This window comes from Epinephelus fuscoguttatus, linkage group LG7 (assembly GCF_011397635.1).
Source record: "Epinephelus fuscoguttatus linkage group LG7, E.fuscoguttatus.final_Chr_v1".
Classification (NCBI taxonomy): Eukaryota; Metazoa; Chordata; class Actinopteri; order Perciformes; family Serranidae; genus Epinephelus; species Epinephelus fuscoguttatus.
The window spans coordinates 38447810-38463958 of NC_064758.1; the positions used below are offsets into that span (position 1 = coordinate 38447810).

At 40.9% G+C, this 16149-nt stretch overlaps 1 protein-coding gene across 2 annotated transcripts in view; it reads right to left on the reverse strand.

Moving 5' to 3' along the window:
• Positions 1-16149, reverse strand: part of vwa5b1 (von Willebrand factor A domain containing 5B1) — a 59043-nt gene that overhangs the window by 40740 nt on the left and 2154 nt on the right. For both annotated transcript variants that reach the window (XM_049582029.1, XM_049582028.1), the window contains exons 2-7: positions 13399-13555; positions 13048-13209; positions 10511-10730; positions 10210-10364; positions 6009-6140; positions 35-159 (exon numbers count right to left, since the gene is read on the reverse strand). In XM_049582029.1, the coding sequence (XP_049437986.1) occupies positions 35-159; positions 6009-6140; positions 10210-10364; positions 10511-10730; positions 13048-13209; positions 13399-13537 (933 nt within the window). In that variant the 5' untranslated portion in view covers positions 13538-13555. The remainder of the gene's footprint in view (positions 1-34; positions 160-6008; positions 6141-10209; positions 10365-10510; positions 10731-13047; positions 13210-13398; positions 13556-16149) is intronic.

The window sequence follows — 16149 nt, forward strand, 5'->3', positions numbered from 1 at the left end:
CCACATGTGCTGCTGATGTCAATGACTCACTCACTTTCCTTTCGTTGCTGGAGTCCTTCTTGGTGGCCTTGATGAAATCACTCCGGCCATGAAGATACTCGTCGTACTCCTCCTGCGTCATGTCTCCGTTCTCAATGAGCACATGTGGCAGATGAGGCTCTAAAGTGACACAGTTGGTCAGGAGCCAGACATTATTATAAATATTACAGACAGATCAAAAAGCAGATAGACAATGCTGGAGTGTGGTAAGCTGTGGTGCAGAAATATCCCTATATCGTTGTGAGAATGAGCAGGTGGTTGCATATAAAGACGCTGTGTCACAGCTGGGTGTCAGGAAGATAAAATGAGCTCAGAGGCCTGAGTGAACTGGGGGATTTGGACTGTTATTCCTCTTCAGTGTGGGTCTTGAAAAGTTTTAAAAAGCACAGATTTCAGTGTTCTCATAAAAAAAGACCTTAAATTAAAAGGCTCACATTTGATTTACAAATGTCGTAAATATGCTTTCTAGCTTTCTTTAGGCATTAATATTGGGTATATAATATGTTTTGTATGCGTTTTTAGTGAAAACTGGTTGTAAAATTCCCAGTGCCTTATGTAAAACCCTCAAGTGGACCTTAATTTGATCAATTACCTATAATTTATTGATCCATTTGTCCATGTTCTGCTGCTTATCCAGGTTCAGGTCCATGTTAATGATTAATTAACAACTAGTCCATACCAATTGTTAGCTTTGTCACCTGCTACCTATGCCAGTCCTCAATGCCTCTGTGCAGTTTCACATAGATTGACCACGTCAGTGAGTAGAAAAACATGGGACAGACAGAATGACTGACTGACAGTTTCCATGATTATGTACAGCATACCATACCATGACTTAGTCATACCAAAAATTAGAAAAACAACCACCCAAACATTGGGCCACAGGGGGACCAACAGCAATAGGTGTGTTGTTATAGCGCCACCCAGTTGCCAATTAGAGTTAAATTTCTCCAGTCACCTTGAGGCATCCTGTTCTACATATCTACCAAGTTTAGTAAAAATCCATATGGCGGTTAGGCCTAGATAAGAAATTAGCTCTCTAGCGCCCCCATTTTGTTTGATGGGGTCAATAATGGAGGGGTCCCCTCAGATTATGTGTGGTCATATGCCTACAAAGTTGCGTGGTGATGGGTGAAACCCTTGAGATATTATACACCTTTATGTGATGAGCCACGCCCTCCGCAATATTCATTGCCTTATAGAAGCTCAGTTTTAGTAAGTTTTCCAACTTTTGCCAAGAGGGAACTTTAGATATTGGTCCCTAGATTATGTTCACCCAGTTTCATGCAGATCGCTCAAACTTCCTAGGAAGAGATCCATTTGAAGTGTTTTTCAAAAACTTAAAAATGGCGGAAAATCTATATAAGCAGAAGTTATGGGTTCTTGAGGCAAATGTGTTCCTCATGAGGAGAGGCATCTCTGTGCAAAGTTTCATGTCTCTACGACATACGGGGCATGAGATATGCCCATTCAAAGTTTGTAATTTCAATCGGTTGCTATAGCGCCCCCCTTTGGCCAATTGATGTAATATTGCTTCATTGGCATCCTCCCATGACCCTCTACCACTGTGCCAAATTTCACATGGATTGACCAAGTCAGTGAGGAGAAAAACATGGAACAGACACACACAGACAGAGTTTTCGTCATTATATAGTAAGATAAGATACTATTGGGATTTATTGTTGTATACTGTGCCGACAAGTCCTGACAAAAATGTGATATAAATGTCGGTAAATTCATGCACTTGTTAAATAACTAGTGTTTACTTGTAATTATTTTGGTCCTTGTTAAGAACTGAAAGAAATGCACATAACAATAATAGTTAACTTATTCACTTATCAGTTTAGGTTATACCAAAAAAAAACAAAGAGAAACAACAACACACACTCACATTAATAATCATACCACAGTTAAATACTTGTTTTTTACCTTTCTTTCAAACTTTTTTTTTAATTTGCAACGTGACAACACATTTTTAATTCCTTGTCACAGCAGTCTCATAAATTAACCCCTTTGACAGACGTACATCTTTTCTTTTGTTCGTCCTTATTCGTTCATCCTTGTTTTTTAAACACACATATTCCCCTAAAATTCAGACAGACTATTTCTAATTTAAAGTGACCTTTGAATACAGTTAGGAAGCAAATAATTGTATGCTTTGTATCTGTGCAGTTTCAAGATCAACTACATGAGTGGTTCTAAACCTTTATCATGTCGTGGACCTCTAAATTGACACACACTGGGTCATGGATACCCATTTAATAAGATTTCTCATCAGGGACGTCCATCTGAAGAGATTTTTGTTGTTAGATATGATTGAGACTTCTATGGTGGTCAACTATAGTTATGCAGATAACAGTGGAAGAAGTGAAACCTAGGACTGGAAGAGTCACTCCTATGGCTCTCACTCATATTGGGCTCACTTCTGTAGTGAATTAGGGGCCCTGTCCACCAAAGCGTTTCCTTCTGGGGCCGGTATATTTTTGTAGTCCTTTGCAAAGGGAACATGTGAATATGTTTGTCACTGTCACTTTGGCCGTTCAGTCACAGTGGAGGAGGGACAAATACCGCAAAGACAAACCACCACATCTTATATGTACAAGTGGTGAAAAACAACAGCAACAGAGGAGAAATCTGTTAATATATCACATATATACTGTATTGTGTTTCCTCTGATGAACCCACACAGACCAGCAGGTCCGTCCTCTCTCCCTGCATGCTTCACCTTATCCAGAGCAAGTTCTCTACCTTGAGTCAACATGTTTACTTGTTACTTCTACTGCGGCCGCAGATTCAAGTCCAACCTTCATCCCATCTTCACCTGGACGTGATTCTGAATCTCTGCCTCCCCCTTTCATGCTATCCACCTTATTTTTCACGGAAACGCGGAGGCAAAACAGAACGCAGCCAGCTTCCGTTTTTTTGTACGACACTTCCGGTCCAGCACTCTTACCACTGTGTAAATGGGAATCGCCTTGTTGTTTACCTTGCTGAGTTTAGCTATATATATGTATATATCACATTTTTCACGTCACTATATCACCGTTTAGACTAATCTGATGTTTGTAAAGTCTATAAACACAATGACTGAACAAACATTAGTACTTTCTCTGTGTGTAATTAATAACATGTTTATCGTAGATTAGCTGGGCTAACCGTTAGCTGTTAGCCGTTAGCCGTGTCTGTAATAACTCACTAAACTCACAAAGTGGCCTGTGAAAAAAATATTTTCTCCAGCGGATGTCTTAGTTACAACATGATTGAGCTAACTGGAGTAGTTTCATGTCGTATCCGACAACGGGAGGCTTTTAACAGATGACGATCCTGATGTTAGCTTTGCTGCTAGTGTTAACGTTAGCTGTCCCTGTCAGCTGCAGCCACTGATGCTTTCTAGACATCGTGATTTCCCAAAACTGAATAAATACCACACATAGCAACACAAAACTGCTTTGCTAGCTCAATCATGTTGTAACGGCTGGATGGTTGATGCGTACATGCTGATTCAGGTGCTATCAGAGCCGATCCGCGCATCACTATGGCTTAATGATCAACTCAGTCAATTAAAACAACTCGTCCTGTGTTAGGAGTGTATGTCGCCGACAGAAAGAAAGAAAGAAAGAAAAGGGAAAAAAGGATAGAAAAGCAGCGTACACCTCACATATTTATTTCTCATAGTTGCGCACACGTTTGGCTGGCATATGCAGAAGCACCATCTGTGTGTCGAGGGTGCTAGCCGCAGCTTCAGCTGCTCAGGTAGAGAGGCTTAGCCCGGTGTGTTTTTTCGCTGATTCGGTTCTGCAGGTTCTCTGCTGGTACACTGGAGACGGGGATCAAGCAGTTTGTCTCACTCGGGATAGATTGTGCTTTTTTGGTTCATAGTTTGTGATTGACGTGCGATTTATTCGCGTTTAGAGGGAATAAATTTCCGTTATAATGGAAATGTGGGCACAGTTATCTATACAAAATACACAGACTAACTAACTAACTAACTGACTGACTGACTGACTGACTAACATAAACAACTACAAATTGAAAAAAAAACATAGCTTGCACCGTCAGCTCCGGTAAGGGAAAGCATGAGGGAAAGCGTCTGACCGGAAGTCACGCACAAAAAACCGGAAGTTGATCACTATTTACTTCCGTGTTTGAAAATAAGGTGGATAGCAAATAAAGGCAACAAAGCCCCCAAAAATATCTTTAAAAAAACATGTCTACTTCCATGGATATTCTGTATCACAGCAACCAGATGCTACCAAAGTGTCTCAGCTGAAAAACCGCAGCACCTCCAAAACATATTCAAACACTCTCAGCTGGATGTTTCCTAAAAGGACCGCTTGGTGTTTTCAGGGGAAAAACGCTTTGATGGACACTCACATAGTGAAAATAAACTAATCCTCATTTTTCTGGGGAACTTCAACAAGGACTCCCGGGGCTCCCTGGACCCCTAGTTGAGAACCACTGAACTAGATCACAAAATTTTAAAGCAGTTAAGTTAATAAATAGAGTATTAGATGGTTCAATAGATATTTAAATCGATTTATAAGGTCTTCTCTGTAGCATGAAAATTGGATTAGTGTTGATTTTGTATGTGTTCCCTCATACCGCCACACGGTAGGAACTCTGAGAGCTCAGTACAGTGAATATAGTGAGCTCTGGGTCAAGGTGTCTTTAATTTTATATAATATTTCAATGGTTTTAGGCGTTTCTGTTTTTACATTGTTTATGTGTCATTTCCAACCATCTTCTGTCATGACCCGTCAAGCTCCCCAAGTTCATTTGTCATCCCTGTGTGTCCTGTTTTATTTTGGTAACCACTGTCTCGTCTTATTTTAGATCCCACATCCTGTCAGGTTTCCCTCCTTTGAGATAACTCGCCCCGCCCTGATGTGTTCCACCTGTGTCTCTGTCGTTGTCTCTCTTGTCTTAGAGCATTGAAGTCTTTGTCTTCCCCTACTTTGTTGCCAGATTGTCTCGACCTTTTCCTAGTGTTTCTTGCGCGTGTATGTTCAACCATTTTTGCCTTTCAACCACCCTTTTTGTTTGTTGATTTGGATACTTTTGCCTGATTTAAGACCCTAAACTTTTATCTGAGTGTGATTTTGCTTTGTGAGTCCTTCTCCAGATTGTGCTCTGTATTATCACGCCTAGGAATGTATTTTTATACATCTTTATTTTCATTTTTCATTCTATTTCAGCATCATTTTTACTTGACTCTTAATCATCCACATTGGTTTTTATTTCTTACTTCGGCTATAAACCAGGTGTTAAATTTAATTCTATGCGGTAATAAAAAATGTCTTCAAATTTAACTCGGTGAGCCCTGCAGAAAGTAATTTATATGACACACACAGCCTGTGTTTCTGGTCATTAATCAGCGCAGCTGATGATGAAAATAGACCGCTCATGTCTGTTCCTTTGTTTCGTTTTCTTTGTTTTAACACATGCCTGCCCGTAATGCAGCTCAGTTTCCTCGTCCTCATCTCTGTGCTCAAGCTGAGCATCCATGTGGTGATTGAACTGCAGCACTGATCTACGCTGAATTAAATTGCCCAGCACTGGCAGCAGGTCTGTTTGTGAACAAAACCTTCATAAGAGGCCTATTGGATCAGCCAGGCCGGGGCTCATTCCTGCCTCTGGGAGACAAGTGGCCCACACATACTGCAGGTCAAGACGGCAGTGAGAGGGAGACGAGAGCACAGTGAGAAAAAAAAACAAAACAGATCTGACACTACACACCCACACAATGCAGTCTGACTCCGCTGGCATGTCATACAACAGGAGAACCATAAAGCGAGGCGGTGAATCACCTCGCAAATGATCTAATTACAAGCTTCACACACGAATAAGAGCTGTAAAAGAGGCTTGACAGAGCTGAAATAAACAATTTCAAAATATTGTACTTGAGAGGGAGGACAGACTAATTAATTGCAGGGTCGTGCTGTGAGTGAGTTTTGAAGCTGTGGACGTACCGCTGGGATAGATGAGGATTTTGACAGGACAGTCATAAGTGTACTTGTCAGCCAGAGTGATGACGACACTGGTGGCAGAGCGAGCCAGAGGGTCTGCATCGGCTCGGATAGCGTGAGACGGGCTCTCTACACCTACACAGAGCAGCAGACACAGCAGATCAAATAAGCAGCAGCTTCACCTCCAGTAATAACAGTGATAAAACAAACCAGCAGGTCCCACTGAAATCACACTCACATTTCAAAGAGCACAGAGCAAAACACCCCCAAAGCATTTAAAAAGCAGCATAACTTATGCACTGATGCCTTAAGGAGCTGCTGCAGTTTGAGAAGACATGAAGAATAAATAACCAGCAGTTAAGAGTTTTAATGTCAAGTTTAAAGGATAGTTTCACATTTTGTAAAAAGTTTTTGTCAAATACATTTTATTGCTGAAAATAATGCCACTCTCATAACTGTTGGATACAAATGAAGCTACAGTCTGGAGACTGTACTGTATACACTAAAGCATAAAGATAAGATAAGATAAGATAAACTTTATTGTCCCGCGAGGGAAATTCGTCTTGGGCAGTATAGTGCAAACAGCTGCAATATTCACATACATACATACATACATACATACATACAATCAACACAGACAAGTTGCCAACATAGTGTGCTGACTGTGTTACAGTTGCAGACTACTGTTGCAAGAGTAGTGCAACCGTTTCCCTTGTTTGTAAGGTTACAAACAAGGGAACTACAGGTATTGCACTGGCCTATCTCAAAGTGCAAGTGAGTGCATATAAAACAGATAAATACAGGGGTCAAATAAAAACACCAGTAAACCAATTAAAATTATATTAAATCAGTTGCGGGACCATAGTGCAAATAAGAACAGTACTAGATGAGAACAACAATAACCAGACCATTTAGGCATAAATAGCCCTGCGCACATACGGCTCAACCAAAAGGCCAAAAACAGCTTGCCTGGCTCTGTCCAAACCAGGCTGTAATGTCATGAATGGACCATGAAGGCCATGGCCACCGTGCCCCTTCAGCTTGGCCTTTAGACCCCCAGAAAATTATGCCCCACGGCCACAGTGGCCTTGGTGTCAGTCTGCACTGCCATAGCTGATCTTCTCCAATCCCTCTTTCCTGCCAATACATTTTAAGACACTTTTGCTGAGATTCTGAATCGTTATTGGACAACATCAAGTGGGAAAACAGGGCTACTTGTGATGACAGTTTGACAAAAACAAAAAACACAACCAGAGACTTTCGTGTGTACGTATGCATATATTAGAACCTCTGTGCCTTTCCAACAGGCCAACCTCCTCACTTATCTGTTGCAATTATTGGTCCTGTTTTTGTCTCTGCATTGGTGCATGCACATATTCCACTAAATTAGACGGCTAAAAACACTCAAAATCAAAAACTTTTCTGACTATTCCGCGGTAGCCTCATGTCACCAGTTTCTATTCATTCTGAATTTTGTCTGGCTCCGGTCTAGAGAGCGGATGTGGAATTCACCAAATTCACCAAAGTAAAAGTGTTCACCAAAGTAAAACTTTAAATTCTGGCGCACCATCGATTTGGGGTGATGAGGGGTGTAAGAAAATCGATTAACTTAATGGCTTGGGGATTTTCTTGTAAATTATATTCTTTAAATTAAAGTTTCACCGCATTTTTATTAGCTTGGTGCTTTTATTTTGATGGAAAGGCACATCCATCGAATTCCGGATCCTGTCTCACTCACCCTGGTTCCAGTTCCTTACCAAAACGGCCACTAACAGCCCCAGACTAATTCTGCGGTGGCGTTTTATCCATCCATAAAGAGATGCATTTGCTTGCATTGAACACTAGGGGCATACTTCGTGTACTGTACTGAAATATGGACACAAAACAGAACTGTGGAAATGAGTCATGAAAGAAACTGTATGCGACATTCAAAGCATAGCAGCAAACAACTTTGCTATGTACAAGTTTCTCTGTGGTTGGTTTCTGCATGCGCGTGTTAATTAAGGATAGACCAATACATCGGCCGGCCGATATATCGGGCCGATATTTGAGTTTTTTACTTGTATCGGCATTGGCCGATACGCGCGTGGGTTCGCGGATTTATTTTTCCCTGGCACTTTTTTTCCATTTGAAAGTATGTGGTTAAGTTGAACAAAGCTGTTGAATCCTACTGTGTACAGTAGTTGTTGTTTTATTTATGCTTCAGCTTAAATATTTGTTTATTTTATAAAGACATTACTGGAAGATTTAAGAGCACCGAACTCTTTTTTTTATTTGAATGTATAATAATGATAATAATAATAATATTCTACCTGTTCTACCTCAACTTTCCATCTTGTTTTAGTATTTTTTACTGTTCAATAAATGTTTCTTATTTTAAACATGAGACTGTAATATTTGTTATCATTGTGTCATTTTTTTTATGTAAATTGAGGGAGCAAAAGCAGTAATATCGGCTCAAGAAAATCGGCAGTCCATAATCGGTCATCGGCTAAGGGTGATGGGAAAAAATCGGTATTGGCATCGGCCCTAAAAAATCCATATTGGTCTATCCCTAATGTTAATGCATGTGTATATTTCACTGGCTAGCTCATTGCCGCCACTTTGTACTGGGCTCATATGCTGGCTACCGCTGATATCAGGAGGGCGTCATTAAGGCAGCATGGTGCCCAATCTTCGGTTTCCCCCTAGTTAGATCTGTCAGCACTGTTTTCCTTGTTTAGCACAGTTTATGGATGTGCATTGTTAGCTGCTAGCTGACAGCTCAGCCACCTCCATGTTGAGAACCGTGTGCAGACAAATTGTATGTTCTGAATTTTGCAATGAGTCCCTTTAATCGAACTATGAATGACCAAGACACAGAGCTGAGAGAGGAGCAGCTGTTGTATTTATTCATATATTTATTTCAATGATAGTTATAGCCTAAATAAAATCATCCCCAACCCTTAGTTAAATTTATAATTTCCTTGGACTTAAAACAGTGTGTAAGATTTAGGGGGATATAGTGGCATCTAGTGGTGAAGATTGCAAATTACAACCAGCTGAAACTTCTCCTGGTCACAATTCCTGCAGTGTTCACCGTTCAGGAGGTTTTTACTGTGAGCCGAATTATCCGCAGAGGTCTCTACCTCTCCAAAACAAATGGACCAGGTAATAAAACTGGTCAAAACACTGAATAAAGAAGTTGCACTTTAAAAAAAAATCTGTTTTTCAGATATGATGGCCAGCGTAAAAACACTGTGTGGTTTGTTCGTCCTGGGCTACTGTAGAAACAGGCCTATCTTCCTATGTAGATATAAACGGCTCATCTGAAGTCACGAAAAGTCTTATTTTCAGGTGATTATACACTAAAGCAAACATACTTATTATATTATATTACATTTCTACCAGTGTATTCCCCTAAACCCTGCACACTGGACCTTTACAATCAGTGTTTTATCTGATGGCCTGCCCTGACATTTGGCCTGCGTGCCCTCAAAGAAATTGACAACACCAAAGGTCAAGTGGCCTCGCCCTTAAAATGATGAAATTCCAGGCCTGGTCCAAACGTAACAAAATCCAATTACCAGCACCTGCAAAGCTTACTAATTAAGACATGGGGTTACATGACAGTGTCTTGACTGGGAGCGGTGACTTCCTAGAGGCTCCGCAAATTGCCTGACAACCTCACGCCGACAGCAAGACTTGTACAAATTAAACACATTAGTGATAATTGGTGACTTTTAAAGGTGCTTGTATCTTTGGACAGAGCCAAGATTGTGGTTTCTTCCTGTATCAATGCTAAGCTAAGCTAACCGTCTCCTGACTGTAGCTTCATATCGAATGGACAGACATGTGAGAGGTATTGATCTTCTCATCTCACTCACACACAAGCAAGAAAATAAATTAGTGAATTTACCAAAATGTCAGATCATGTCTTTAACAAGTTTAATGCTGCCCAATAATGTTGGTTGTACCCAGCTATAACAGTATTCAGCAACGTGTGACATAGTAAAACACACGTTTCCTTGTCTGCACTGCAATTACAACTTAGCTTTCAAGGAGCACTGAAAAACAATCCTTGATTACACGGTAGCTGAAGTGATCACGCCAAACATACCATTACACCCATGGCAAAATTATTTTTAGGTGGATCATGGGTACATTTCCATTGTTGACTAGTGGAGCTACCACATATATCACTAGTATTGTGTTATTATCTGACCTGCGAGGAGATAGGGAGCCCGAATCTCCAGCTGGAAGTTAAACTCGTAGTCCATTGAGTTGATGGCCTCCTCCTCCAGCAGTGAAGCCAACCACAGTTGAGGGGAGTTGGGAGTTTGATCGTGGGGACTTGAGGCACAGCTATGCTTGTCCCGCCTAAAAGTAGCAAAGCAAAATTACATAAAATGGAGCCATCTTGACTGAACATAGAAAATGTTAGTTTAATCACTTCCCATTCATACATATAGGCCCTAAAATTTAGTCTACAATGCCAAAAAATGAGCATGTCCCATCATTCTTACGTTCTGGAGAAGTTTGGGGACAGTCCCTGCTCCTCGTTGATGGTCCTCTGTACCCGAGGTGTACACGCCGGAGGGGACGAGACACTGATGCCTCCGTTGGGCAGGGTGGAGAGCTCAGAGGAGGTACTGACCAGAATATGGACCGTCTCCATGGGAGGGATGACCCCAAGGTTGACCACTAACACTGTCCTCCCGAGGTCCTCATCAATCACTATGTGTCCTGTGACACCAGATGAGATTAGTAAACGACCAAATATTTTAATTTTACCACACAATTCCTATGACTGAGTTATCTTCAATGTCTTAAATACATTTTAATGTTCAAACATAGAGAGTGATACAGACTTAATTAGCACACTATAATGACATTATTATATCACACTCTTCTGGAACCATTATACTATATTACTTCACTTATATACATGAAAATAGCCCATCTGTTGAAAATGTCTTCCAGAAGACTTAAAGGGAAGTTCAAATTTTAATTTTGAACTTCTATAAAGTTCCCGAGAGACAAATTTAAAAATCAGTGATCAAAATGAAAGCAGCAGAAGAGATATCCTATTTTTTTTTTCTTAAGAATGAGTCAGGCAACAAAAAGCTACATCCTACATTTCCCATGATGCAACATTTCCTTCGAACCTCTCTGTCTGGTAAATGTCAAAAACCTCACTGCTAGTTTGTAAAGGAAGCTTTTTGATCAAGTTGTGTATCAGACCCTTGAATCCACCCACACCACTGAGTTCAAGTTGAGTGGTTGTTGAGCGGTTAACATGACAGCGATTTCTCGGTTGAAATAAAAAAAATGAGCACTGTGGGGAGACTCAAACAGCCAATCAGCCCCACACGCTGGACTATCGCCGTTGTCAAGCTTTTTGTCAAGCGGTGCACTAGAGCCAATGAATGACAAGTAACAAAGTTTGTAGTCATAGTCCTGATCCAAGATAACACTGAAGACATAACATTAAAGCACTGGAGTATGTGCCCCATTTAAACCTGCATAATCACATTTTAAGGTTTCCACAGCTATTGTACACATCCAGCAGACACCATGTAAGCTTGACATTAATTTGAAGACATCTTTCAGACAACCTTAAAAAAATGCAAGTTCAACAGTCGAGTCTTTGTGTCCACCATAGACTGTAAGATCTGGAGATAATGAATGTAGCTTTCGTGATGTCACAAACTGGTTTGTGGACTCCAATTTTGAAGCCTCAAGTTCGGCATGTCGGCTGTCGCCATCTTGGATTTGGGAGCCGGAGGTGACCATATCCGGGCGAGAGGATAGCGCTATGGAGGAGTGAGGGCTGGATAAGACTGAGGACACAGCCCATTTTCATTCCGAGACTGTCATTACCGCCTTTTTCTAAGTGATTTTGGCATCAGACACCTGACACCAAAAGCCACCTTTCACAGGGGTATGATACGTTGCCGGGAGGTCAGTTTGTAACACGGACTGACGTAACCTTTTGCAGCACTATAGTATACTGCCAAATCGACTAGACGGCACCTGTTGTGGCAGTATAATATGCAAACAGGTGGCGTCAGTTCATTACGCAGCCAGAGCACCTGTGGTGGCGGTATGAAACGCCACTGAATGGTGTCAGCTTGGCATGCTGCCGGTAACCGTAATATACGGAGCAGGAAAGTCCCTACAGGGTAGATGGGAGGGATGATGGATGGGTCCATCAAACTTTCACCGGGTAGCCTGGTGTTCGCTTCCCGTATGAATGTAGAGCCAAACCTTGATGTTTTTTCTAACCCTAATCCCGTGCTTTTGTTGCCTAAACCCAACCATGTGCTTTTGTTGACATCCCGGGGTTGGTTGTGGTGTCCAAGAACGTCAACAGCAAACACAGTAGATTACCTTAGAGAATACATAGACGTGAAAGGCCACTGACAAAGTGGCGATATGTGACAGCTTGGGATGAGAGCGTGTTGGAAGACACTATCAGCAGATTGCCTGTCACTCAAAGCAGCCTTACCTTAATTTGCATAAATAAAATGTAAACAAGTGAGTTATATAATAATTTAACCCCTGTACAGTTGTCATAAAGGGGGGAATTAGCTATAGAGAGCAAACTGTTTGGGTTTTTTTTTTTTTGGTACCAGGCTGTAAACATGTTTATTTCTGCTGTAAATTTGGGCATTTTAACATGGGGGTCTATGGGGAGTGACTGGCTACAGGAGCCAGCCCCAAGTGGCCATTCAAGGAACCGCAGTTTTTGGCACTTCTGTGTTGGCTTCATTTTTCAGCCTTGGATGTTGTCGCTTGTTGTCCACTGTGTGTCAGATATTTACTCTTCTTTAGCTCTGTTTTGATCTCCAACAACTCCTTTGGAAAATAACTGGTTCTTTAGCTGCTAAATGCTTCACTATGTTCACCAGATAGTCACCACATAGCACACTAGCACACAGTGGCTTTGAGATTTTTCACTGAAAACAGGTACCTGCTGCTGCTGGAGACAGGGTTTCACACATAGTAATTCGATCCATGGCTAAAATAACAATATTGATTTGAGCAGCTTTAATCTTACCGCTGCCACTCTGCAGGGCTCCATTAGATGTGTTGCAGCAATCCAGATAACAGTCGTCAATTTTTGCCTTGTCTTTGATTTGCAGTGTTATAATCTGACTGGATATCATAGATTCAAACCCCACAACAATAGAATTTTCCTCCAGCGGATAAATGAAAATTCCTAGAGGGCAGTTGGAGAGGGGAAGAAAAGAAAAGAAATATGAGCATGAACCAGAGGCAGAAAACAAGCAATTACGCATATTCAGTCAATAATTTTACAACCATGTGTTTCACAGCAGAGAGTGGGTTTAAACTGGCTGAAAGTGGCTAGTGTTCACATGGCTGAGGTAAACAAATTAGACTCACTCACCCTCGATTGCATGATCCTCAATATTTTCGTAGGTCATAGAGGCTGTCATGGCCAGAGTATAACCCCTTACACAGGAAGTGATGTCAGAGACGCTGAGGGGCAGAGCGCTCCGGTTCTCCTTGTTAATGAGTCCAGGCATGGTGCTGGTTTTAGGACTCTGGTTTGTTGCCACATGTCAGAAAAATAAATAATACATCATGATCGTGCCTCGGAAACAAAAGCTGCCACCTGCATTTTGTTCAATATTAATTAAAGGTCCAGTGTGTGGGGTTTAGTGGCATTTCAGGTGAGGATGCAGAACTGAAATTTCTTCAGTGTGCCATGCGTGTAGGATCCTGACCGACACAAAAACGCAAAAAAGGGCCCTGTCTAGAGCCAGTGTTTGGTTTGACTGTTCTGGACTATATAGAAACAACATGGCAGACTGCCTGGACAAGGACTTGCTCCATATGGTTCATTCTAAGGTTACAAAAACACAATGATTCTTATTTTTTAAGTGTTTATAAACTCAAGAAAACATTTCTGCCCTCAATAAATGCCCCTAAATCCTACACAGCAGATCTTTAAATAAGAAGGACATGATTAAAATATTAGAATGAATTGTGTAAAATGTATAATTGAAACAACTGAAGAAATTATTAAAACATAACTCATTTATTCACTTATTATGAAATGTTATTTCGCTTTTCTTACTGTAATAATAAAATAGCTTTATTAAATATTCATTATATAATTATTTCACCATCCTTGTACCGGTCGGCCAATCACAAACCTTCTGCTACCAAACTTAGCTCCAGTTAGCTCCAGTTAACTAGAGCAATTACAACGTTAAAATCATAGACTATATAATAAGAACAGATGACATGACAGCTCCCCAAAGTGAAGCCAAATTATCTCAATAGCCCCCTGGCGACCTTTTGGTTAGATGTCTGAGCCAAGGTCCGTGGAAGCACTGTTGCCAAATCCTCAGTAAGAAAAGTAGCTATTGGCTGTCCTAAAAGTCGCTAGAAGTCGCAAAATAACGTCATCGTCTAATTTGCATAATTGTCCATATGCATGTAATTGTAATGGCTGCTGTAGGAGAGAGGAATAACATCGTGGGAGAGACAAAAACTGAGTAAAAAAAACACCCTGAATATGTTTAGAACTACAAATGAACCTTCTTTCAGTGATTTATATTAGACAAAGAAAATTTTACATTTACATCCCGCCCTGACTGTAAACCAGGTCGGGACCAGAGCGATAGATCAGCCAGTGGCGGTTCCACACATGCGCGATTCACTTGCAGTCTGGACCTGGAGGGGTTAACGTCTCCTGCTCTGACTGCTGCTGGAAGGGAGGACTGGGCCATCTGTGAGTGATTTGGGGCGAGAGAGGAGCCCAGCATCCGCTGCTCGTTGAGAAGAATAAGAATGATACGTGCTCTCACAGCAGAGTCTCCAGAAGTCTTCAATAACATCAGAAAAAGTCGCTAGATTTGTCGCTAGTTGCTTATTTGAAAAAGAGTCGCTAGAGGGGTCTGAAAAGTCGCTAAATAGTTGGCAACACTGCATGGAAGAGACTTCCCCATTTTGTTCGCAACATAAAATATTTCAGTAAATATCCCACTTGTGAACTTTGAAGCGTTTATCTGTCTTCAGAAAGATAGTTGCTGACAAGTGACTAAAGGACACTACTGAACATCATCACGCCCAATATGGCTTTACAGCTTTGTTGTGGTGGAGATATTAAGTCATGCGACAGTAGTGTAGTTTGATTATAGTCTAACATAAGCATCACTTCTGCATTTAGGCGTCAAAAATCATAAAAGTGTTGTTAATTTGTAAGATTATCTTGTTAAATAAGTGAGTTATAAATACTTATCATATCATAAACTTTTGTTAGCCACAGCACTTATTTTCTGCAATTATCCAAAATCGAGTGGAAAAATCCTATAGGCTTTTTGACGAGGGAACCAGCGTAACACTAACTTCCGCATTGGCCTACAGAAAAACATAATCCCTGAAGCACTCTATATTGGCAGAGATGTATTATATGATTTTTATAATCACCTGAAAATAATAATTGTTGTGTTTTTGTTACCTTAGAATGAGTCAGTTATGTCTTTAAGAAGTGGGTCCCTTTCCACAAAGCCCTCCATGTTGTTTCTAGACTAGACAAACCAAACACTAGCTCCAGACAGGGCCGTTCACCTTTTCATGTTTTGTGGCTTTGTATTTTCGTATTTTCATGTCGGCCACCACAGTTCTCTAACAAGCTTGGCACACAAGAGAGGTTTCAGTTGGTTGCAACCTCACTGCTACATGCCACTAAATCCTTTATCACAGTACACTGACAAAAATTATCATCTCCTTTCATTGACACCAACAAAGTTGCTCAAACAAGTTGAAAAACTATTAACAATGGAGAATCACACCAATTTAAAGAGTTTTGAGGGGGCGAAAAAGAAAGAAGCAAAGCTGCTCATGTTACCCACCTAGCTAGCTAACTAGCTTGCAAGCCTGGATAATTATTTTGCATTTAAGTGAAGAGGTAGTGTTAGCAGTGTTAGCTAGCTCTTGTTAGCTAGCTCTTTCTCTTATCAGAGAAAGGCTGTCTGTCTTTGTCTCTGAGAAACAATCAAAACACAGCCAAGCTAATGCTGAGTTAGCTAGCTAACATTAGCTACTAACCCCAACATGCTCGGTAGGGCCTACCTGTAGGCCTGTGTGCAGCCTTGTTAAGAAGCTAAATAATTAAAAAGGTGATATT